Source organism: Erinaceus europaeus, chromosome 7, assembly GCF_950295315.1.
Source record: "Erinaceus europaeus chromosome 7, mEriEur2.1, whole genome shotgun sequence".
Classification (NCBI taxonomy): domain Eukaryota; kingdom Metazoa; phylum Chordata; class Mammalia; order Eulipotyphla; family Erinaceidae; genus Erinaceus; species Erinaceus europaeus.
Genome location: NC_080168.1, coordinates 71,366,119 through 71,390,799, shown reverse-complemented (window position 1 = coordinate 71,390,799; position 24,681 = coordinate 71,366,119). Strand labels below are relative to the sequence as shown.

General features: G+C 43.7%; 1 protein-coding gene across 4 annotated transcripts in view; it reads left to right on the top strand.

The window, feature by feature from the left end:
- IFT88 (intraflagellar transport 88) overlaps positions 1–24,681 on the top strand; it is a 99,499-nt gene that overhangs the window by 65,822 nt on the left and 8,996 nt on the right. For all 4 annotated transcript variants that reach the window (XM_060194727.1, XM_060194728.1, XM_060194729.1 and 1 more), the window contains 3 exons: positions 707–759; positions 3,597–3,662; positions 14,529–14,635. In XM_060194727.1, the coding sequence (XP_060050710.1) occupies positions 707–759; positions 3,597–3,662; positions 14,529–14,635 (226 nt within the window). The remainder of the gene's footprint in view (positions 1–706; positions 760–3,596; positions 3,663–14,528; positions 14,636–24,681) is intronic.

Here is a 24,681-nt window from a genome sequence, read left to right as displayed (position 1 = left end):
CTGCAAGTATCTTTCTCCCTCTGTCCCTTCCCCTCTCCCTTCCCTCTCAGTCTCTCTACTATCAAATAAGTAAAAATTTTAAAGTTAAAAACAAATTTTAAGTAGACAAAAAGGAATTAATGGGATTAAGATAGTACATTATAATAAGTCAACTAAATATCAAGAAAAAGCAGTAATAGGGGAACAAAAACCATGCACATTGCACAGAGAAGAAACAGATAAGGGAGTCGGGCTGTAGCGCAGCGGGTTAAGCGCAGGTGGCGCAAAACACAAGGACCGGCATAAGGATCCCGGTTTGAACCCCGGCTCCCCACCTGCAGGGGAGTCGCTTCACAGGCGGTGAAGCAGGTCTGCAGGTGTCTATCTTTCTCTCCTCCTCTCTGTCTTCCCCTCCTCTCTCCATTTCTCTCTGTCCTATCCAACAACAACAATAATAACTACAACAATAAAACAACAAGGGCAACAAAAGGGAATAAAATAAATATTTATTAAAAAAAAAAAAAAAAAAAGAAGAAACAGATAAATAGCAGAAGCAGATCGTGCTGCATAAGTTATAGGGTTAACTTGGACTGTCTTAAACCCACCCTTAAAAGATAGAGATGGGCACATTGAGTAAAAAGGTAAGAAATGAATCGAAGCAGAGTAGTACAGATATATTTCAGCTTGTTTCTGTTTTGTCTCTAATTGCATGTGATTTCTTTCTTAGGCCAACACAAGTGAAGTGGCAACTGATGGTGGCTAGTTGTTTTAGAAGAAGTGGTTAGTATTTTATCTGATTGATTTCTAATGTGTTTTGTGGCTTTCTGCCTTTGAGGTAGTCATTCATGTAAATATATTTCATGTATTTGTTTATTAAAACAGTGACTTTTCCTAGTTGCATATAATCAAGGTACTACATAAAAACTTAATTACTGAGCACAGGAATGCACTGTGCTTACAGAGTGGATTTAATCATGTATTCCAATGACACCAGGGTTTGCTTTGGTTTAGTTTAACCATTGGAGTTATTGCTGGGGCTTGGTGTCTGCACAACTCTATTGCTTCTAGCAGCCATCTGTTTTTCTTTGAGCTGAAGGGGGAGAGAAAGAGAAGAAGAGCTACCACAGCACCACTCCTAAAGCTACCCACCCCCTCCCCTCAATTAACCCCCCTGAGGTGGGCAGAGATTTGAACCCAGGTCCTTGTGCATGGTGACATGTACACTGTACTGAGTGAGCCACCACCTGGCCCAACATTGTTAAAATTTTATTTCTCAAGGTTCACATTCACATCGCCATTTTGAGGACCTGGCCACATACATCTTGGTTCACAGTGTATTTTCAGTTTCTGCTCATCTAATTCTCAGAGCTCTCTGTGCACCATCAGTGAGAGGAGACTACCTCACTCCTGAGAAGCCTGAGTACAGAAAGACCCAAGGTGGGAGTCGGGCAGTGGTGCAGTGGGTTAAGCGTATGTGGTGCAAAGCGCAGGGACCGGCGGAAGAATCCCGGTTCAAGCCCCCAGCTCCCCACCTATAGGGGAGTCACTTCACAGGTGTTGAAGCAGGTCTGTAGGTGTCTAGCTTTCTCTCCCCCTCTGTCTTCCCCTAGTCTCTCCATTTTTCTCTGTCCTATCCAACAACAACATCAGTAACAACAATAAGAACTACAACAGTAAAACAGCAAGGGCAACAAAAGTGAATAAATAAATAAATATTTTTAAAAAAAAGAAAGAAAGACCCAAGTTGAGACCACTGGACTGTCTCCTTGCCTCTTCACTCATGTTCTCAGTAGCTGCTTCTAACAGAATTAAGAGTGTGTCCGCACCCACTTCTGTAGGAGGTCTCTTTCTTTACCTCCATGAGCACCAAAGTGGAGAGTCCTCAAATCACCTAAAGGCCTACTTTTAATGGACTGTATTTCCCACTGCTAGGACAGTATAACTGAGCTGGGGCTCAAACTGGGTCCTTGGTCATGGTAAAGTTTGTACTTTGCCAGGTAAACTGTCTCCTGCCCCTCTCCCTGCAGTTATTTTTCATTTTGCCAACTAAGTGATGACACCAAAATTAATGTGTTTCTTACTTTAAAACATTTTTAATTTGTCAGCTCACTGGAAGAATCTTCCATTTTTAGGAAAATTGAGTGGCTCAGTTTTAGTTTGTTTTTCTTTTCTTTTTCTCTCTTTTTTTTTTTCTTTTGACTCCAGGGTTATCGCTTATGCTTAGTGCCTCCACAATGAATTCACTGCTCCTGGAGGCCATTTTTTCCATTTTGTTGTTATTGTTGTCATTATTGTATTGTTGTTGTTATTGATGTTGTTGGATAGGACTAGGACAGAGAGAAATGGAGAGAAGAGGGGAAGACAGAGAGGGATAGAGAAAGATAGGCACCTGCAGACCTGCTTTACCATTTGTCAATTGACCCCTCTGCAGGTGGGGAGCCGGAGGCTTGAATCAGAATCCTTGTGCCAGTCCCTGTGCTTCACGCCACGTGTGTTTAACCTAGTGTTCTACCACCGAGCTCCAGAGTACCTCAGTTTTTAATTAAATATTGAGTGTGTCTGTGTTTTATCAGCTCTAGCTTATGGTGGTACAGGGGTGGGGGGGTTGAACCTGGGACTTTGGAGCTTCAGGCATGAGAGCTTCTAGCACATATGATGCTGGGAATCAAACTCAGACCTCATGCTTCTAAGTCTACCCACTGCACCACTTCTTGGGCTAAGAGTCTTAATTTTTTTCTACTATTATAGGCATTAAGAAATAGAACTAAGGAAGTCAGGCGGTAGCTCAGCAGGTTAAGCGCATGTGGTGCAAAGCGGAAGGACCGGCATAAGGATCCGGTTCGAGCCCCCAGCTCCCCACCTGCAGGGGAGTTGCTTCACAAGCAGTGAAGCAGGTCTGCAGGTGTCTATCTTTCTCTCCCCCTCTCTGTCTTCCCCTCCTCTCTCCATTTCTCTCTGTCAATCCACAGCAGCACATGTACCAGAGTTATGTCTGGTTCTTCCTCTCTCTCCTCCTTTCTCATTAATAAATAAAATATTTAAAAAATAATTAAATAAATTTCAAGGGAGTCGGGCTGTAGCGCAGCGGGTTAAGCGCAGGTGGCACAAAGCACAAGGACCGGCATAAGGATCCCGGTTCGAACCCCGGCACCCCACCTGCAGGGGAGTCGCTTCACAGGCGGTGAAGCAGGTCTGCAGGTGTCTATCTTTCTCTCCTCCTCTCTGTCTTCCCCATCTCTCTCCATTTCTCTCTGTCCTATCCAACAACAACAACAACAATAATAATAACTACAACAATAAAACAACAAGGGCAACAAAAGGGAATAAATAAATAAAATAAATATTTAAAAAAATTTTTAAATTATTAAAAATAATAATAATAAATTTCAAGCATCACTCATTTACTTCTGCTCTCTTTTTAAATGTGAATTTTTCATTGTGCTTTCTGCCAAAATTACATTTAAAATTAAGAATGATTACATATGCTTTTGGAAAACATGCATTTTCCTACTATACCTATTAAATGGTTCCATTACGTTGGATCGAAGTTAATATTTTCCCATTCCTGTTAATTTCAGTATTCAATATTAATTTCTCTTCCTCTTTTTTATTGATAGGTAACTACCAAAAAGCATTAGATACTTACAAAGATATTCACAGAAAGTTTCCGGAAAATGTTGAATGTAAGTAGGATTTTACTTAATGTCTTTAAGGGTTTGTATTTGTGTACCTTGTGTCTTTCTAAAATATAATAACTTCAGTTGCTGTGGTAATTGCATGCACAGGTGCCAACCTATCATTTACGGTACATATGTTTAAGTATGCATTTATAGGACTATGAAAGCTTTGACTATGTAAGTCCACATTTTTTTTTTGTCTCCAGGGTTATTGCTGGGGCTCACTGCCTGTACTACGAATTCACTGTTCCTAGAGGCTATTTTATCCCTTTTGTTGCCCTTGTTGTTTATCGTATTATTATGACTATTATTGTTGTCATTATCATTGCTGTTGTATAGGATAGAGAGAAATCGAGAGAGGAGGTGAGACAGGGGGGAGCGAAAGATAGATACTTACAGACCTGCTTCACCACTTGTGAAACAACGCCCCTGTAGGTAGGGAGCCAGGGATGGAACCGGGGTCGTTAAGCGGGTCCTTGTGCTTTGGGCCATGTGTACTTAACCTGCTGCACTACTGCCCAGCCTCTGTAAGTCCACATTTTTATAATTTATTGTTTGACTGAAATGCACTCTTCAGTTCTCTTCAGTAGTGAGCAAATATGTATTTCAAAGTCTTAGGAAATTTGAAGAGCAAGTATTTATTTATTTATTTATTTAATCAAGTCTGCTCAGCTCTAGTTGATGTTAGTGCTGGGAATTGAACCTGAGACCTCAGAGCCTCAGGCATGCAAGTCTGTTTGATAAATTGCTACACTATCTCCACACGCCTGATTATTGATATTTTAAGAATTCTAAGTTATTATTGTACCTCTGTGTTAAAGATCATGCTATAAACCACTAACCACTCCCCAATAAAATAAAATGGAAAGAAAGAAATAGTAACTTGTGAGGATCAGAGATAGCTTGCCAGGTAGAATGTGCAAGACCCTGGGTTTGAGCCCTGGCATCACGCAGGAGCACTATGAGCTCCATGAATTAGTGTTGTGCTATGGTATCTCTCCTCTCTCTTCTCCTCACCACCCACCTTTTTTTTATTTAATAGGCCAGAGGGAAATTGAGAGGGAAAGGGGGAGAGAGTGAGAGTGAGAGAGAGGAAGAGAGAGAGAGAGAGAGAGAATCTCCTGTAGCACTGCTTCACTACTTAGGAAGCTTTCTTCCCCTCTGCAGTTGGGGAGCCAGGTCCTTATGCATGGTGACATGTGCATTCAACCTGGTGAGCCACTGCCCTGCCCCCTCTCTTTTTGTCTCTCTCTCTTTCCCTCCTTCCAAGTAAGTAAAAATAAATAAATAAATAAATTTAATAAAATGAAAAAAAATTGAAAGAATATAAATAGGAGATTCAGGCATAGCACACCCGTTTAGGTACACATACTACCATGCACAAGGATCTGGGTTCAAGCCCCGGCTCCCCACCTGTAGAGGGAGGATGCTTCACAAGTGGTGAAGCAGGTCTGCAGCTATCTGTTTTTCTCTCCCCTTCTCTATCTCCCCTTCCTCTCTCAATTTCTGTCCTATTTAATAAAATAGAAAAAAAGAAAAATGTTCATTGGGAATGGTGGATTCGTAGCGTCAGCACCAAGCAATAACCCTAGTGAAAATTTTTTAAAGGGGGGGGAGGCAGGTGGTAGTGCAGCAGGTTAAGCACACATGGCGCAAAGCACAAGGACTGGTGTACGGATCCTATTTCGAGCCCCTGGCTCCCCACCTACAAGGGGATTGCTTCACAGGCGGTAAAGCAGGTCTGCAGGTGTCTTTCTCTTTCCCTCTCTGTCTTCCCCTCCTCTCCTGATTTCTCTATGTCCTATTCAACAACAACAACAGCAGTGACAACAATAACAATAATAACAACAAAGACAACAGAAAGGGGGAAAAATGGCCTCCGGGAGCAGTGGATTCATAGTGCAGGCACCGAGCCCCAGCGATAACCCTAAAGGCAAAAAAAAAAAAAGTAACAACCCTGGTGGCAATTTAAAAAAAGGTTTAAAATATATATGTATGGTGGTAGTATATAGAAACTATTTTAAACTATCCACGTACTCCACTTTTTTGAGATTGAGAAAAACTCTTGAGTTTATGCAGTTGCACACTGATCATCTTCTGATGCTGCTGGCAAGAGAAATTTCATGTTACCTGAATCAAAAGTACTTCCTTTTGTTTGATGTTTTCTGTTCTTTTCACCTTCCGTGAGTTAAAAGGCATTGGGGAAAAAGCAATTCCAAGAGAATGAAACCCTGCCTGTGTAGAATTTAATCCAGCAGTGGACTCAGCCTTGAGCACCATGCAGCTCTCTGATTGAATCACAGTCCTGGCTCTTGTAGCTGTGGCTGGGTAACCAAGTCACCTCAAAGCAGTTTTATTCTCTTCCGTGGTATCAGTGGTTCAGGAATCAGAGAATGACCTGTCTGGCTTCTGCCTGGGATGTCTCAAGGAAATTGAAAGCAGCTACTAAGGGGGGAAAGGCCTTCCCTTACAAGTCTGTTGCTGGTACCAGGAGGACTCGGGACTTACACATCTGTGTCCTTCACTCACTGTTCTGCCTTTTCCTGTTTGTGTTAGGCGTCCTTGTCTGGTTTTGACATCAGAGTTATCCTGACCTCAGAAATCTATTTGGAGGAGAATAGGCTGAAATTCCTTAAAGCAGGGTAAAATTCTGTGTTAAAGCCATGCGGGCCAGGACTTTTGTTCTGGCATCTGAGTTTTAATCTATTTCAGTTTCCACACTGTGGGCCATCATGGATTTAGATTTTCTTCATGTGTCAGTCTTGATAGACCTTATTTATCTGAAACGTTACTATTTTAGTTGATCAATTTTGTTGGTATATAATTGTTCATAACAGCTTCTTTAAAATCTGAGGGTTTTTTTTTAGTTAGGTTTTTTATGTTTTGTTTTGTTTTGTTTTGTTTTGCCACCAAGGTTATTGTTGGGGCTCAGTGCCTGCACAACTCTGCTACTCCTGATATCTTTTTCTGGTAGAGACAGAGAGGGAGAGAGTGGAAAGAAAAAGAGTGACTCCTGCAGCACTGCTCCACCACTCATGAAGCTTTCCTCTTTCAGGTGGGGGCCAGGATCTTGAACCCAAGTCCTTACCATGGGAGCTCTCAACAAGATGCTCCACTGCCCAAATCTCCAAGTCCTTTATATTTTTATGATACCTGTGTTGATTTCTCCTCTTTCATTCCTGATTGTGTTTGAGTTTTCTCTCATTTTTATCAATCTAGCTAAAAGATTAGGAATGTATTTATCTGTAAAAGAGGATAGCTCTCAGTTTCATTGTTGCTTTGCTAGTTCCTGCTTTATTTATTTTGACTCTGGTTTTCATCTTGGTGTCTTACTACTTTAGGTGAGGTTGCTGTTCATTTTATAAGACTCTGATGTTTATTACAAAGACAGTTTGGTGGTGATAAAATCTGTTTTTTAATTTTTTAAATATTTATTTATTCCCTTTTGTTACCCTTGTTGTTTTATTGTTGTAGTTCTTGTTGTTACTGATGTCATTGTTGGATGTGACAGACAGAAATGGAGATAGGAGGGGAAGACAGAGAGGGGAGAAAAAGCTAGACACCTACAGACCTGCCTCACCACCTGTGAAGCGACTCCCCTATAGGTGGGGAGCCGGGGGCTTGAACCAGGATTCTTCCGCCGGTCCTTAAGCTTTGCGCCACATGCACTTATCATATATATATATATATATATATATATATATATATATATATATATATATATATATTATATATAGGGAATGACCTGTCTGGCTTCTGCCTGGGATGTCTCTAGGAAATTGAAAGCAGGGGGGAAAGGCCTTCCCTCACAAGTCTGTTGCTGGTACCAGGAGGACTTGGGACTTACACATCTGTGTTCTTCACTCACTGTTCTGCCTTTTCCTGTTTATGTTAGATATATATTTTTTCCTGTTTGTGATATATATATATATCCTGTTTGTGATATATATATATATATATATATATATAATTCTCTATCCTTTGTTCTATGTTAATTGATAGTATGACAAGGTAAGAGTGTTCTTTATTGAAAATTCTTCCCCTTCAGAACTTTGAACATCATAGGCCATTTTTTTCTGTCTTGTGTAGTTGTGAAAGACTCTTATCAGGTTTCCTTATACTAGGTGCTTATACTCCTGCATTCTTATCTTCAGTTCAACTAAATTGAACTAAGCTTGAAGTATGTCTTTTGGGTATATTTATTGGGACCCTTGGTATGTTTAGTACTTTTCCTATATCAAGAAAGTCCTCAGCTATTATTTCTTCAGATACAGTTTCTGTGCCTTTCCCTCTCTGCATCTTTTGGTACCCCTGTATTTTCTGTTTTATTTCTGCTTGAGTGTTTTCACTGCCATTATTTCCTAACTCTTATTAACTAACCATGTCTGCTTGTTTACTGCTAGGCTCATCTGTTGTGTTGTGTCACTTAGTGATTATCTTTTTAGGTTTGTTATTTCTGTTTGGTACTTTTTACTAATTTATCTGTATTTGTTTTTGTTTGTTTGTTTTTGCCTCCAGGGTTATTGCTGGGGCTTGGTGCCTGCACCACGAATCCACTGCTCCTGGAAGCTATTTTTTCCCATTTTTGTTCCCCTCATTGTTGCCCTTGTTGTTATTGTTGCCATTGATGTTGTTGTTGGATAGGACAGAGAGAAATTGAGACAGGAGGGAAGACAGAGAGGGGGAGAGAGAAAGATAGACACCTGCAGATCTGCTTCACTGCTTGTGAAGTGACCCCCTGCAGGTGGGGAGCCAGAGGCTCGAACAGGAATCCTTACACTGGTCCTTGCGCTTTGCACCATGTGCACTTAACCCACTGCACTACTGCCTGTCCCCCTGTACTTGTTATAAATCTTTGTTCATTGCTCATCTGGTTTCATTTAGTAGTAGTATGACTAGTGGTGGGGAGACAGCATAATGGTTCTACAAAAAGACTCTCACAACACCACCATAAACAGTATTCTGATTTTAAAAAGAAAAATATTATAACCATTGTTTAGAACTTCTGTACTTAAGCTTCTTCCTGGAGTTTGGTTTGCTCCATTAATTGTGGTACATTTTTGCCTCCTCCTGTTTGATGTTTGCTGCATATTGCCCACTATGTGCTGGCTGAGTAGTATCTTCTGTAGCTTACTTGCAATACAGACCTTTGATCAGATGTGTAGACAGACCACAGCATATTCCTAGGCTGTCTACAAGGATACTGTAGTGTCTGTTACTTTGTGTGTTATGTATTGGCAGCCTTGCACCTGTCTGAATGTTTGTCAGCCAAGTGCCAATACAGGATAGGATCCTGGGTGACAGAAAGTGGGAATACCTTTGGAAGGTGTAATGAAACAGGATCCCCAGGGACCCTGGTGTTCCAGGTGAAGGGCCTGTCTCTGCAGGCTCCTTCCCTCTGGGCTGGCTTGCAACCCCCACCCCCAGCCCCCACCCTCAGCTCTTGAGTACCAAGTGCCATCAGTAAAGAATGTCTCCCTGGGGTCAGGCAGTAGTGCAGCAGGTTAAGTGCACATGGCAAAGTGCAAGGACCAGTGTAAGGATTCGAGCCCCCGGCTCCTCACTTACAGGGGGGGGGGTTAGCTTCACAAGCAGTGAAGCAGGTCTGCAAGTGTCTGTCTTTCTCTCCCCCCTCTCTGTCTTCCGCTCCTCTCTTGATTTCTCTCTATCATATCCAACAATAACAACAGCAATAATAATAACAACAACAATGATAAACAACAAGGGCAACAAAAGGAAAAAAATAGCCTCCAGAAGCAGTGGATTTGTAATGTAGGCAATGAGCCCCAGCAATAACCCTGGAGGCAAAAAAAAAAAAAAAAAAAAATGTCTCCCTCTCACAGTCCTTCCTACTCTTGAAGTCCAGACCTAAGTCAAGGCTCAGCAGGTGGATGAAAACCCAGATGGCCCAGACTGCTTAGAGCAGGTGCTCTATAACAGCAGCCCCTGGCAGCAAGGTTGAGGCCTCTGCTTCCCACAGTCTGCCTGCACCCCTAGTTGCCTGCCCCCAGAGGTCACTGGTTGATATGTGGGTTCCCTAGCTCACACAGGGGCCTCACGCCAGCACAGAGACCGCCCAGTGACCTCAATCCCCGCCCCTGCAGGCCCTTTCCACCACCACCACCACCACCACTCCTTGTGTGAATCCTGGTTGTGTGCTGTGTCTGTCTGCTCCCTGTGTGCTGGGCTGTGCTCCAGAGTGGGTCACACTTCCTGATGTATCCTCCAGCCCCTTTCCAGCTGCACAGCCTTCCTTCAGACCTGGCTTTCTCTGCTGATGATTCAGCCTTTCCTGCAGGAAAGAGGAGGGTCTAGGATGTGTACTGCACTGCTATTTGGCCAGCAACGACCCATTTCCTTTATTTTAAGTGTTACTCATTTCCTTCTTAGAAAGTTAGCTTTAGGCCTTTGTCTCTCTTTTTCGGAGAGTCATGGCTTGTACATTATTTGCCTACATGGCTTGTACTTTATTTGCCTTTTCTTTTTTTGCCTCCAGGGTTATCAGTGGGTCTTGCTGTCAGCACTACTAACCCATTGCTCCTGGAGGCTTTTTTCCATTATTGTTGCTGTTATTATTGTTGTTGTTGGATAAGTCAGAGAGAAATTGAGAGAGGAGGGTAAGAAAGAGAGAAAGAAAGAAAGACACCTGCAGACCTGCTTCACTGCTTGTGAAGCGAACCCCCTGCAGGTGGGGAGCTGGGGGCTCAAACTGGGATACTTGCACCGGTCCTTGCACTTCGTACTATGTGCACTTAACTTGGAGCACTACATACTACCAACTGGCCCCCTCTTCTCCTTTTCTTTTTTCTTTAAATATTTATTTATTTATTTATTCTCTTTTGTTGCCTTTGTTGTTTTATTGTTGTAGTTTTTGGATAGGAAAGAGAGAAATGGAGAGAGGAGGAGACAGATAGATACCTGCAGACCTGCTTCACCACTTGTGAAGCCACTCCCATGCAGGTGGGGAGCCAAGGGCTTGAACCTGGATCATTATGCCGGTCCTTGTGCTTTGCACCACCTACGCTTAACCCACTCTGCTACCGCCCGACTCCCCCTTCTTCTCCTTTTCTGTCCTTTCTCCCAATAAATGCTTTCCATGAAACAAAAGAAAAGAAAAAAAGAAATGAAAGTTAGAAAGTTAACTTTATAGAAAATGTGTGTGAACTTATTTCTCTTCAAATAGCTTGCTGGAGTTGATGAATCAGAAAGTATTAGAACACCAGCAGTGGCAACAATGAGAACAAGGAAAGCACAGAGTCACAGATCTGTCATCTCTGCTCCCACTCCACTATCTGCTTGGTCCCAAACATTCTTGTGGCTCAACTGACAGGGAAGCGGGGTTCCTGGGAAGGGCTGCTTGTAAGCAAATAAAAAGTAGTTCCTTCTCAGGAAGAAGAGAAAGTTCCTGACTTCACACCTATTGAAACAGATTCAGACAAGGAGGGAAGTGGTGGGCAGCTGAATGCACAGGTTACCAGAGGAGAAGATGGGGCACTGTGCATTAGGCTTTGGTCTCTAATGTGTAAAGTCCTGAGTGTGACCCCTGCCATTGCCTGTGCCAACTATGGTCTGCCTCTGCCTCTGCCTCTTTCTCTCCCTCTCTCCCTCCCTCTCAATTTTTCTTGAAAGCAAAAAGAGAGATGCAGTAGCCCAGACTTGCTGTGTGCTTTGTAGCTTTGTGCTCCCTCCCCATTGTAAAGTTGCGGACACAGAGCTGTCAGCAGAGGTGAGGTGTACCAGACAGGCAGCAGTAGAGGTGCCAGGTTAGGCAGCCGCCAGGGAAGTGCCCATGTTGGTGTCTGCAGGAGACAGCAGAGCTGAGCACCGGAGGGTAGAAGGCTGAAGCTGCGGGACCCTGGGGTGTGGAGCCAGGTCAGGAATGGATGCAGACGTCTCTATGCTTTCTCTGCACCCCAACTCAGGGCTTGTTCCCTTTTTCCCATTGTAGTCAGCTCACCTGAGCTCCAGGCTCACTTCTGTGCTGCCTTTTCCTTGTGTGTATGTTTTGCTATGGTGCTATGCCGGTCCCTGTATGGGCGCCAGTTGCTGGACTAGCTTCGCAGGTGGGAGAGAGACGACCAGGGACTCATGGCTGAGCTGGGAACGCAGTTCAATCTTTATTGACGAGCAGGGATGAAATTCAACAATCTACTCTCTATTCATTAGAAAATACTGTCCTTTATGTCTCCTGAGGCAGTCTCCTGAGGCAGAAGTGTCAAGAAGAGGAAGTACATAGGATAGGGGGTGGGGAGAAGGAAAAAGAGCTCAAACCAGTGGGGATTAAACCAATGAAAACAGTGATTATGTAAATAGACCACAGCATTAAGCAATAAAAGTGAACCTAACGTGATGATAAAAACAGAAGGTCTTATAAGCAGAATTTAGAAGCATACCAACATTCCCCCTTTCTTTTTAACTAATGGCCAAAGTATCAGGAGTGTGGGGTGAACAGAAACCTATATCATACAGGCATTTTCAAAATAACTGGCACAAGACAGGGAGGAACAAGTAGGAGAGCAGCAAGAACCAGTGTGATGCCAAGGGGAGGCCTGAGGGGGCGTTTCCTGCCTCAAAGGGCAGGGCCTATCAGGCAAAAGGGTGTTTCCTACCTCTGGGCACAGGGCCTGCAGGCGAGGGGGCATGTCCTATAGAGTCCCAAGGCAGCTGGCTGCAAAGTCCATGGACTGCTGCAGTCAGTCTTTGAGAAACCCAGCAGCGTAAAGGGAAGCTGTTGTAAAGTTGTGTAAAGTGTCCAAGAGGTGTACCAGTAAGTCCAATAGAAGTGTCAGTTCAATGTCGACAATCAGGAGAAATGCCAGGGGATGAAACGCTGTACGTCTGTCTTGATGGGGAAGGTCAACCACTGTAATTCCACTTTTCTGTAGAGAGGGAGCTTTGGAGTCTGTGAATCAGTTTCTTCAGGTCATGCCAGGTCACACCATTGGTTTCAGGGGGTACGTTGTAGCCATGCCATCTTGTGGGTGATGTCAGAGGACAGGGGTCCAAATGGATTTCCAGGGATTCCATTTGAGCAGATGCTTTTTCATGTGAAGACTTGACAGCTGTAATTCACTTACTTGTGAAGCAAAACTTGTAGCAGATTAGAAGTTTACTATAATTGATAGCTCCATTATAATGGGTTTAAGTACTTTTATAATTTTGGAAGCCCTTTCTAGTATGATTTCAAGGTTGTTTAAACAGTATAAGCTCTATAGGAGAACCATGGTTAGAAGCCTCAGTCATGAGAATCATTAACATAACCATTGTGCTCTCTACCCCGCCCATACTCATACAGTTTTCAGGATTAAATGTTCAACATTTATACCAAGATGTAAAAAATACCAGAAGAGAAAAAAAAGACACAATTTTTTGGACTGTTTCTGGATGTCTCTAGAAATCATGGCAGCATCCATCATTTTTTTAAGTCAATTAAATTTCAGAATACTCACAGCAAAATGGGTCATACAAAAATTCAGTCATTCAAATCACTTTCTTACAAAAAGCAACTTGAAACAGATTATTAGATTCCACTATGTCATATCATGAGTCCCCCAGAGGGTGTCCTAGTCCAAAAAGGTCCTCAAAATTCCATTTAGGGTTCTTCTGACGGTTCCTGCGAGATTGCAGGCATCCATCCCCAAGATCCCACAGAAGAAAGAATCAAATCAGGAGGGTAGAACTAACCACGTGTCTCCATTCTTGGGGACTGCCAGGGTACTGGAGACTGCTCTTCAAGTTAGAGTAGTCCTTCTCTGTGGGAAACATGTGAGAGGGAGTCCAGAAAGTCCCAGGGGAAATCTCCGCGCATCTCCCAAGCTCTATGATCATGGTCATAAGGAACCAAAGTTCCTAGTCAGGGAACCAAAGTGTGGCCCAGAGCAAAATGTTCCAGAGACAGAGAAACTGTCTCATGAAGAAAGAGTAGAGGCTTTGGGAAACCTCTTCATAAGTAGAAAGGTATCCCATGATGGATGGGTAGTGAAGCAGCTATACTTATCTGGGGGATGGGCAGGTTAGGTCCCACTGGTGCGCCATATGCCGGGCTAGCTTCACGGGTGGGAGAGAGACGACCAGGGACTCATGGCTGTGCTGGGAACGCAGTTCAATCTTTATTGACAAGCGGGGATGAAGTTCAACAATCTAATCTCTATTCATTAGAAAATACTGTCCTTTATGTCTCCTGAGGCGGAAGTGTCAAGAAGAGGAAGTACATAGGATAAGGGGTGGGGAGAAGGAAAAAGTGCTCGAACCAGTGGGGATTAAACCAATGAAAACAATGATTATGTAAATAGACCACAGCGTTAAGCAGTACAAGTGAACCTAACATGATGATCAAAACAGAAGGTCTTATAAGCAGAATTTAGAAGCATACCAACATTTTTAGAAGCATACCAACAGTGCTAACAGCAAAAGACAACAGGACCTTCTAGTCCATAGTCCCCTTGTCCCGAAGACCTGGAATTCTCTTATTATAAATCAGCGAAATGTACATGTGTGGAATATCTGTAGTGATAAGTGCAACGGGTGATTAGCACTGCTCCTACGTTTGCTTTTGTAATACCTAACAGCACTCCAGGTATAACAGAGCAAAAACCCCTTGCTTCCATGGAGCTTGGAATCTAGTGGGAAGAAAAACACATAGGATCTGCCAGTAGTCGCAGTGCTGTGACTATTAGAGCTCATGTGGGAAGAGGACTTCGGATCCAGGATGTGGTATGAGGTAATGCAGGTGGAGCCAGAGGACACTGGTGCTTTCTCAGGAGAGAAGCAAGCACTGCCTGTGAGCCTCAGCCTCCCTGAGCCCCCAGGGATCTGGGGTGTATTCTCCACACTCCATGTAAAGACTTTGCTAAAATCCTTTTCACCATTTAGGTCTACGCTTCTTGGTTCGCCTCTGCACCGACATCGGATTAAAAGAAGTCCAAGAATATGCCACCAAACTCAAGAGACTGGAAAAAATTAAAGAAATGAGAGAACAGGTATCTCATGTGGGCCGGAAACTGCTGTCTCTCAGTTTTCAGAGTGTTACCCTTCTGTAACTCAGGCAAGCCATTTTAGGACCTACTATTGGTGAAAGGAAATGGACTCCCTGCCTCACCCCCACATAAAAGAAGTGACTATAAAATTCTGTCAAAAGTGAGTTCCTTATGGAAGGCAGTGTTTTGTTTCTTTTGTAAGAGAGAGAGAGAGAGAGAGAGAGAGAGACCACAGCACCAGGACTTCTTCCAGTATGGTGGTGGTGGGCTCAAACTTGGGCTCCACACATGGCAAAGCAGTGTACTATCCAGGGGAACTTTTTCACCAGCCTGATGGTATCAACACTTCACTTTAACTGGAGCCAAGGGGCGAGAAGAGCCAGGTTTGAGGCCCCAAACTCCACATAGGAGCATTTGCACAGGGGGGGAAGGGTGAGGGGAGTTCATAACTTGTAGAGCAGCAGTGTGGTGTCTTGCCTTCTTCTCTCTCTCTCTCCCCCCCCATCTCTCACTCTCTGTCTTGAGAAAAAAAAAGCAGCAGAGAGCCTGAACATAGACACCAGCTCTGTTTTTAAAGATGTTCTTTTTAAAATTTATTTGTATTTTTATTTATTTATTATTGGATAGATACAGATAAAAATTGAGAGGGGAAGGGAGATAAGGAGAGAGAGTGGTCTGGGAGGTGGCGCAGTGGATAAAACATTGGATTCTCAACCATGAGGTACTGAGTTCAATCCCTGGCAACACATGTACCAGAGTCATGTCTGGTTCTTTCTCTCCTATCTTTCTCATGAAAAAATAAATAAATTCTTTTAAAAAGAGAAAGATAAAATAAGAGAGGGAGAGATTCACTTGTAGCATTGCTTTATCACTTGTGAAGCTTTCCCCTACAGGTGGAGACCAAGGGCTTGAATCTGGGTCCTTGCACACTGTGATGTGAGCACTTAACCAGGTGCGCCACTGCCTGGCCCCCAGCTCTTGTTTCTGTGGCAGGTCCACTTCCATGAGGAACATGACGCAGCTGAGAACATGAGTGCAGTAGCGCAGTGGGTTAAGCGCACATGGCACAAAAGTGCAAGGACCGGCGTAACGATCCTGGTTCGAGCCCCTGGCTCCCAACCTGCAGGGGAGTCGCTTCACAAGTGGTGAAGCAGGTCTGTAGGTGTCTGTCTTTCTCTCCCCCTGTCTGTCTTCCCCTCCTCTCTCCATGTCTCTCTCTCTCCTATCCAACAACAACGACAACAACAATAACTACAACAATAAAACAACAAGGGCAACAAAAGGGACTAAGTAAATAAATAATAAAAAATAATGGTTTCACTTATATGCGGAATATAGTCATGTCTAATTTTTATACTAAAATTATCTTTTAGTGGCTTAACTAAGGATACTTTAGTAAGTTGGTGTGAGTCACTACTGATGCATTTAGATTATCCAGTGTTTATCTTTCTCCCTGAATTAATAATTTCACTTGTTCAAGCAATGCCTTTCAGTGATACTTTATCACTGTTTTCTTAATCTTCACAAAATTCAACCTTACTTTAGATCTAAAGACACACCCCTCATTCACCTAGCCATCTTTTCAATTTCCTTGAAATCAGTTTATCTGTTAATGCAATACTCACTCAATCTTATGTCAGATTAACACTTTAGCATTTTTGGTGTTTTCTCACTAAATTTTTCCTTATAAGCACTGAGTGGAAGGCAATATTAATGGGAAAGATCCTAGGAGGGAAAAAAAAAAAAAAGCAGCCTGGGAGATAGATAGGCTTACAGCAGAGGACTCATGAGGGCCAAGAGGCCTATATATGCCAGAGCTGAGCAGTGTTCAGGGATGTGTCTTGTGTCTGTCTGTCTCTCTATCAGAAAAATAAGTTAAGTGTCTGACTATGTGTCCCATTCCTGTTTGTTTTTCTTAGATTGTGAGCCCATGGGCTAGGGCATTCTCTCTCCTGGCTTGTGTAGTGCTTATTATATTTAGTTATTAAACAAAACAATAAACAAACTTCTGAATTAAGGATGCTCTCCTTCACTAAATTTGCACTTAAAACTTCTTTTACTTTTTCTTTTTTTTTTAAATATTTATTTTATTTATTTATTCCCTTTTGTTGCCCTTGTTGTTTTATTGTTGTAGTTATTATTGTTGTTGTCGTTGTTGGATAGGACAGAGAGAAATGGAGAGAGGAGGGGAAGACAGAGAGGAGGAGAGAAAGATAGACACCTGCAGACCTGCTTCACTGCCTGTGAAGAGTCTCCCCTGCAGGTGGGGAGCCGGGGTTCGAACCGGGATCCTTACGCCGGTCCTTGTGCTTTGCGCCACCTGCGCTTAACCCGCTGTGCTACAGCCCGACTCCCTCTTTTACTTTTTCTTTTTTTTTAACTTTTTAAAAAATATTTATTTATTTATTTTTCCCTTTGTTTTTGCCCTTGTTGTTTTATTGTTGTAGTCATTATTGTTGTTGTTATTGATGCCTTCGTTGTTGGGTAGGACAGAGAGAAATGGAGAGAGGAGGGGGAGACAGGGAGAGAGAAAGATAGACACCTGCAGACCTGCTTCACCACTTGTGAAGCGACTCCCCTGCAGGTGGGGAGCCGGGGGCTTGAACCGAGACCCTTATGCCGGTCCTTGTGCTTTGCACCACCTGCGCTTAACTGCTGCGCTACCGCCCGACTCCCTCTTTTACTTTTTCTATGCGTTTCTGGCTTCCAATCTGTCCCACTTGCAAAACTTTCTTCTTTTTTTCTAATTTTTTTAAATATTTATTTTATTTATTTATTCCCTTTTGTTGCCCTTGTTGTTTTATTGTTGTAGTTATTATTGTTGTTGTCGTCGTTGTTGGATAGGACAGAGAGAAATGGAGAGAGGAGGGGAAGACAGAGAGGAGGAGAGAAAGACACCTGCAGACCTGCTTCACCGCCTGTGAAGCGACTCCCCTGCAGGTGGGGAGCCGAGGTTCGAACCGGGATCCTTATGCCGGTCCTTGTGCTTTGTGCCACCTGCGCTTAACCCGCTGCGCTACAGCCCAACTCCCCTTGCAAAACTTTCTAACATTCTTCTTATGCACTTGGAATTCTTTCATCAAACTATTCTCCATGACTACATCACATCCCTAGGTGCAGCGATGTCATCAAACATTTCCAAACAGATAGTCCATGGATACTTGATGACTGTCTGTGTGTAGGTTATTCTCACACATTTCCTGCTAACACTCTTGACTCTATAACTACTCTAGAAACATGCTTCTGTGGGAGATGGGAGTAGGGGGCTAGATTATTTCATGAAATAATCACAGGACAGAAGTCAGGAGAACCCTAGACAGCCACATCATATTCTTATTTGCAGCTGCTGGTAAAGAGTACCACATTGGCCTGTTTGTTTGTTTTGTTTTTTTGCCTGCTTGTTTGTTTTGTTTAATTTTTATTGAAGGGTGATAAGTTTACAATACAGCCTTTACCACATAGGCACAGCCTCTCTTCTCCCCTTGATTTGTGTCTAGGAGACACACCAAACCCCAGTGTCCCTTCATCTTGTCCCTCTCCCTCCTTCTCCAGAGTCCTTGGCTCTGGTGCAATACACTACACTCAGTGCAAGTTTCACCCTTACTGTCCTTTATTCTTCAGTTCCATCTGTGAGATCAATTGGTATTGGTCTTTCTCTTTCTGGCTTGTCTCACTCAATATGATACCTTCAAATTCTGACTGTGATATTGTAAAGGAGATGACCTCATCATTTTAACAGCTGTATGGTATCTTACTCTATATGTGTACATATACAACTACTTTCTTAGCCATTCTTCTATCCTTGGGCATCTGGGTTGCTTTCAAGTTGGCGCTATTACAAACTGTGTTGCTATGAACATTGGTGTGCATAGCTCTTTGCAGATAGGTGCTTTTGTTTTTCCTGGGTAAATCCCTAGGAGAGGGATTGCTGGGTCATAAGGTAGGTCCATTTCTAGAGTTCTGATGACTCTCCAGACCTTTTTCCGTAGGGATTGGAGCAACTTGCATTCCCACCAGTAATACTGGAGATTCCTTTCCCCCTGTAGCCTCTCCAACAGTTGGTGTTTCTGTCTTTTCTGATACATGACACTCTCATATCCTGTCCTCATTGAGTGCTGATGATAACAGAAGCTTAGTGCCAGGAGGGAATGAAAAACAGAGCCCAGAAGGTTGGTTCCTGACTCATGTTGGCACTGTGTGCTTCTGGCTCCAGCCTGCCTCTCTAGTTGGGCATGAAATTACACCACCAGTGGGAGGTGAAATAGCTCACCTGGATAGTATGCTGCTTTGCCATGTGCATGACCCAGGTTCAAGCCCAGTCCATACCAAATAGAAGGAAGCTTTGATTCTGTAGTGTCTCTCCCTTTCTCTCTGCCCCCTCCTTCCATATCTCCCTCCTTCTTTGCTTCTTTTCTTTCTTTTAATTAATTATTTTTAACCAGAGCACTGATCAGCTCTGGCTTATGGTATTGTGGAGGATTGAACCTGGGATTCAGAGCCTCTGACATGAGAGTCTCTTTGCATAACCATTATACTGTCTCCCTGCCTCCTCCTTGCATCTCTAGCTCTAAATAAATAAGAATAGCAGCATCAGCTCCCACTCACTGAATGCAGAAGACTAGCTGACACTGTTCAGCACACTTTAACCATCGCAGTATTCCTGCATTATTGTATCTGGATTTATTATTGCCATTTCTTATTTCTTATTATTATTATATATTTTTTGCCTCCAGGGTTATTGCTGGGGCTTGGTGCCTGCACTACGAATCCACTGCTCCTGGAGGCCATTTTTTCCATTTTGTTGCCCTTGTTGCTTATCGTTGTTGTTACTATTATTAATATTGTTATTGCTTTCATTGTTGTTGGATAGGATGGAGAGAGGAGGAGAAGACGGGGGGGGGCGGAGAAAGATAGACACCTGCAGACCTGCTTCACCACTTGTGAAGCGACCCCTTTGCAGGTGGGGAGCCAAGGGCTTGAACTGGGATTCTTACGCTGGTCCTTGCCCTTTGTGTCATATGCGCTTAACCCACTGCGCTGCTGCCCAACCCCCTATTATTACCATTTCTTTACCAATAGGGAAACCCAGGCCTCTGGGTAACTGAATGACTTCTCCTGGACCACATGGCTCTTGAGGACAGATCTGGAGTTCAAATTCAGGCAGGATGGCTCTCAAGTCTAGTGTTTAATTAACCACTGGACATCCTACCTTCTGAATGGTGGGGAAAAGATGGTGCAGATGTGATTTTCTGGTGTACACACAGTCGTCTTTCTTTACTCTGCACCCAGGGAAACTGGTAGCTTAACCATGAGCTGAACGTAAATGTCCCCTGCCATCATGCCTCATATACCTGACTAGAAGTGAGAGTCTCAGTGGAGGTGTTTGTTCTTCAAGAGTCAGCTGTGCACTTGGGAGAACCAGAGAGGTTTACACCCGACCCAAACTCTACCCCAGAGTTATAAACTCTGGGTACAGGGATCAGAGAGCTAGCTCACTGGGTAGGGAGCATGCCTTATCATATCTCAGCCCAGATTTGAACACTGGTACCACATGGAAGTGTGCCACAGCACCAAGGAAAGCTCTAGTATTGTGGTGTCTTTAACTATATGTGAAAAAGTTTGTCGAGTAGCAGTGAAATCTCACATATATGGGACTCCTGAACCCCCCACACACTCACTCTCTCTCTCACACACACATATCTATGGCTATAAAATGAAAACAAAAATTGTGTGTGTGATGAATATATATATATATATATATATATATATATATATATATATATATATATGTTTTCCATGTAATTTCACTAGAGCTTTGAAATCTTTTGTCTAGAGTTTGTGTTGCTGGAGGATCACCTTGAAAACGGTCAAATAGCAGCTCAGGATGTAGAATCTGGTATGTAGATCTTTTTGGTCATCACCAGAACTTCACTGCTCTGGGCCAATTTTTTCAGATAGAAACAGGGAGACAGCAGGAAAGAGGGGAAAATACCACAGGAATGGGAGTCTGGCGGTAGCGCAGTGGGCTAAGCGCATGTGGCACAAAGCGCAGGGACCGGCATAAGGATCCCGGTTCAAGCCCCCGGCTCCCCACCTGCAGGGGAGTCGTTACACAGGCGGTGAAGCAGGTCTGCAGGTGTCTATCTTTCTCTCCCCCTCTGTCTTCCCCTCCTCTCTCCATTTCTCTCTGTCCTATCCAACAACAGTTACAACATCAACAACAACAATAACTACAACAACAATGAAAAACAACAAGGGAAACAAAAAGGGAAAATAAATAAATATTTTTTTAAAAAATTAAAAAAAAAAAATACCACAGGAATGTAGCTTCCCCAAAAGTGCAGTGGGGGCTGGACTCAAACCTGGACTGACTGTATCGCACAGCAGGTACAGTACCCAGGTAAGCTCTCCTGCCTTCTCACATAAAGTAAATGAGGCCAGAGGCCAGGCTGTAGCTCACCCAATAGAGTATACACTTTACCAGACCCAAGGCCCAGATTTGAGCCCTCACACCATATGGAGCACCATACACACACAGCAGCTGGGGAAGCTCTGAAAAGTCGAACACGTGTGTGTGTACACAGGCATGCACATGCATGTGTTCATGTACATGTGGGTACACACATGCTCCTCTCTCTCCCAGTCTGCCATTCTGTCTAAATTTAAGAAGCTAAAAGTCTGCAGAAAGCAGTGGAATCACATAGGCACAAGGCCCCATCGGATAGGGGAAAAAAAGTTTATTTGTGTAGATTTGTTTTGCAGAGTAGCACATTCCCTTTCTAGAACTATAAAGGAAAAGAAAACGGAGCCCCTTTGTGCCTGGGGACCCACATTCCTGAGAAAGAAGACTTTGCACACTATCCATCCCTGCTCCAATAAACAACCCCAGGCCTCAGCTGTGGGCCAGCAACAACCCCCCCCCCCATTGTTTTTAAAAAATTGTCTCACATTTCTGCTTCACTGAATACAGAAAACTGTCAGCTACAAGGAATTTGGCAGACCTCACTGTATATCTGGGAAAGAGCAAACTAGAAAAAGCAGGGATTAAAGACTGAATGTTTGACATACCAGAAGGAAGAGAAAGATGCATCTGAAATACCTAAGAGGGTCAGAGAACTAAAGGAACAGTATTCAAAAGGAAAAGGGGCGAATTTACAAAACATAGAAAGTATGGGGGGGTAGATAGCATAATGGTTATGCAAAGAGACTGTCATGCCTGCGACTCAGAGCCCCAGGTTCACCACCATAAGCCAGAGGTGTGCAGTATATTTAAAATATGTGAATGTTGATTCAGCTTATATATATATATATATATATATATATATATATATATATGTAAAAGGACCAGAGGGTCATTCTGGCATATGCCAGGCAGGGGTCCAAACTCAGCTCTCTCTGCTCTGCCATCTCCCAACCCACTGAGAGCTCAGTGCTTTAAATTACATTTTCTTTTTTTTTTAATTTTTTAATTTATTTTATTGATTCCCTTTTGTTGCCCTTGTTGTTTCATTGTTGTAGTTATTGATGTCATCGTTGTTGGATAGGACAGAGAGAAATGGAGAGAGGAGGGGAAGACAGAGGGGGAGAGAAAGACAGACACCTGCAGATCTGCTTCACCGCCTGTGAAGCGACTCCCCTGCAGGTGGGGAGCTGGGGGCTTTAACCGGGAACCTTACGCCGGTCCTTGCCCTTTGCGCCACCTGCGCTTAACCCGCTGCGCTACAGCCCGACTCCCTAAATTACATTTTCTAAATGTTTTAAGTTATCAAACATGTTGTGCCAGTGCTTGCTGTTTTTCCCACAAAGAGATGAGCAGTTTTGAGAAAATGCTTTCTTTTGTCCAAACTGACAGATAAATGACGCTCAAAGCTATTATAAAAATGTAGTAGGCAGTTATTTCCAAATTTTCAGTCTTTAGCAACAAGCAGTGAAAATAAGTACATAATCTAGTTGAGCAGAATCCCTTCTGGCTATGCTACTGACAAGGAAAGAGAATCTGTACTATGTTCTCATAAAGGCATGATTTTAAATTTGATTGCAGAGGGATGAGGTGGTGCTTCACATACAATGTGCAAGGACCATAGTCCAGCTCTGTGTGGCTCAGCACTTGGATTCTGCTTTTGAAGCTGCCCTCTTTGCAACTTCCACACAAAATCACTGCCACTGTTTATGTTTGCAGTTGGAACACAAGATTCGTCGTAGTGGAATCCTTTGGGCTTTTTATTTATTTATTTATTTATTTTCTGCCGGAGCATTGGTCAGCTCTGGCTTGTGGTGCTGGGTTTGAACCTGGGAACTTTGGTGCCTCAGGCTGTCTCCTCCACCCTATAAATCTTTTTTTTTTTTTTTTAAGATTTATTCATTAATGAGAGTGAGGAGCAGAGCATCTCTTTGGCTTATGTGATGCCAAGGATCAAACTTGAGACCTTATGTGTGAGAGTCTAGCACTTTAGGGGATGGGTGGTGGTGCACCTTGATGAGCGGACCCAGGTTCACTTCCCAGTCCCCACCTTCAGGTGGGAGAACTCTGAGTGGTGAAACAGGGCTGCAGGTGTCTCTTTCCCTATCTCCCCCTTCCTCTCAATTCCTGGCTGCTTCTAGCCAATAAATAAATAAAGTTTAAAATTTTTAAAAAGTGGTGCTTTAACCACTGCACCCTGTCCTGGGGCATCCAGGTGGAGTCCTCTGATTCCCCACAGCCGGCAGATGTTCAGTTGTCAGATCCAGAAAACCTGCTACTCTGACCATGGCAGGTGGTGAAGGAGAATGAGACACTAGCAGAGCATAACCAGTATTTAGGGAGTACTTAGGTAAGTACCCACTGGGGCCTTCCAAAAGTATTCCAGGGGACCTGAGAGTGGAGTGGAGCCTACAAGGAAGACTGGGAGCTGGGGAGACCTTCAGCTCCATGGAGGGAGGCCCAGGGTGCACGACCAGCGAGGCAGGCTATCTTTGCTCCCCCAGCACAAGAGTCCACTGTTGCCAGAAGTACAGAGGACAGACATGGAGTGTTAGCAGCAGTCTGCCTCTCAGGGGGTCTGGGGGAACTCCCCCAAAGGAGGCTGACACAGCCCTTGTGCTTCTGGGACTTGGCCCCAACAGGGCAGGCAGAGCATCCTGGGATTAACAGAGAAAGAAAAGTCTTGGGGAGTGGGCCAGGTGTGAAGCAGAGAGTTCTAGAAGCAAAGGACTCCTGATGTGACTGCAGTGGCCCATGAGTGACAACAAGGGCAGATTAGTGGGGGGTGGGGGGTCTCCCTTTCCTAGCCCCCTCCCCCATCCCCAAAAGAGGGTCACTCATGGATGCAAGACTGTGTTGAATTTGAAAAAAGTTCCAGGGGCTGCGTTGTGGTGTACCTGGTTAAGCGCAAATGTCACCTCATCATACACAAGGACCTGGGTTCAAGTCCCCACTCCCCACCTGTAAGGGGGAAGCTTGAGCATGAAGCAAGTACTATAGGTGTCTCTCTTGTCTACCCCTCCCCTCTCAAATTCTCTGTTCTATGAAAGAAAGAAAGAAAGAAAGAAAGAAAGAAAGAAAGAAAGAAAGGGAGGGGAGGGGAGGGGAGGGGAGGGGAGAGGAGAGGAGAGGAGAGGAGAGGAGAGGAGAGGAGAGGAGAGGAGAGGAGAGGAAAAAGGAAAGGAAAGGACTATGCCTCTGTCTCTGTGCAGAGATCCTTTTAGACATGCTGGAAATGAGTCTTTGCACATGTAGAGACCAGGTTTAGCTGTACAATCTGAACAGTCAGAAAAGCTGTACAGAAAGCTGTACAGTCTGAATGTTGAGACTTTTTAAGTTCTATTTTTATTTCTTATTGGACAGAGATTGAGAGAAATTGAGAAGGGAAGGGAAGATAGAGAGGGAGAGAGACAAAGAGACACCTGCAGCCCTGCTTCACCACTGGTGAAGCTTTCCCTCTGCAGGTGGGGACCAGGGGCTTGAACCTCGTTCCTTACGCACTGTAATGTGAGTTCTTAACCAGGTGCACCACTGCCTAGCCCCATGTTGTCACTTATTGCATCATTTTTATATTTATACATGGAGGCAG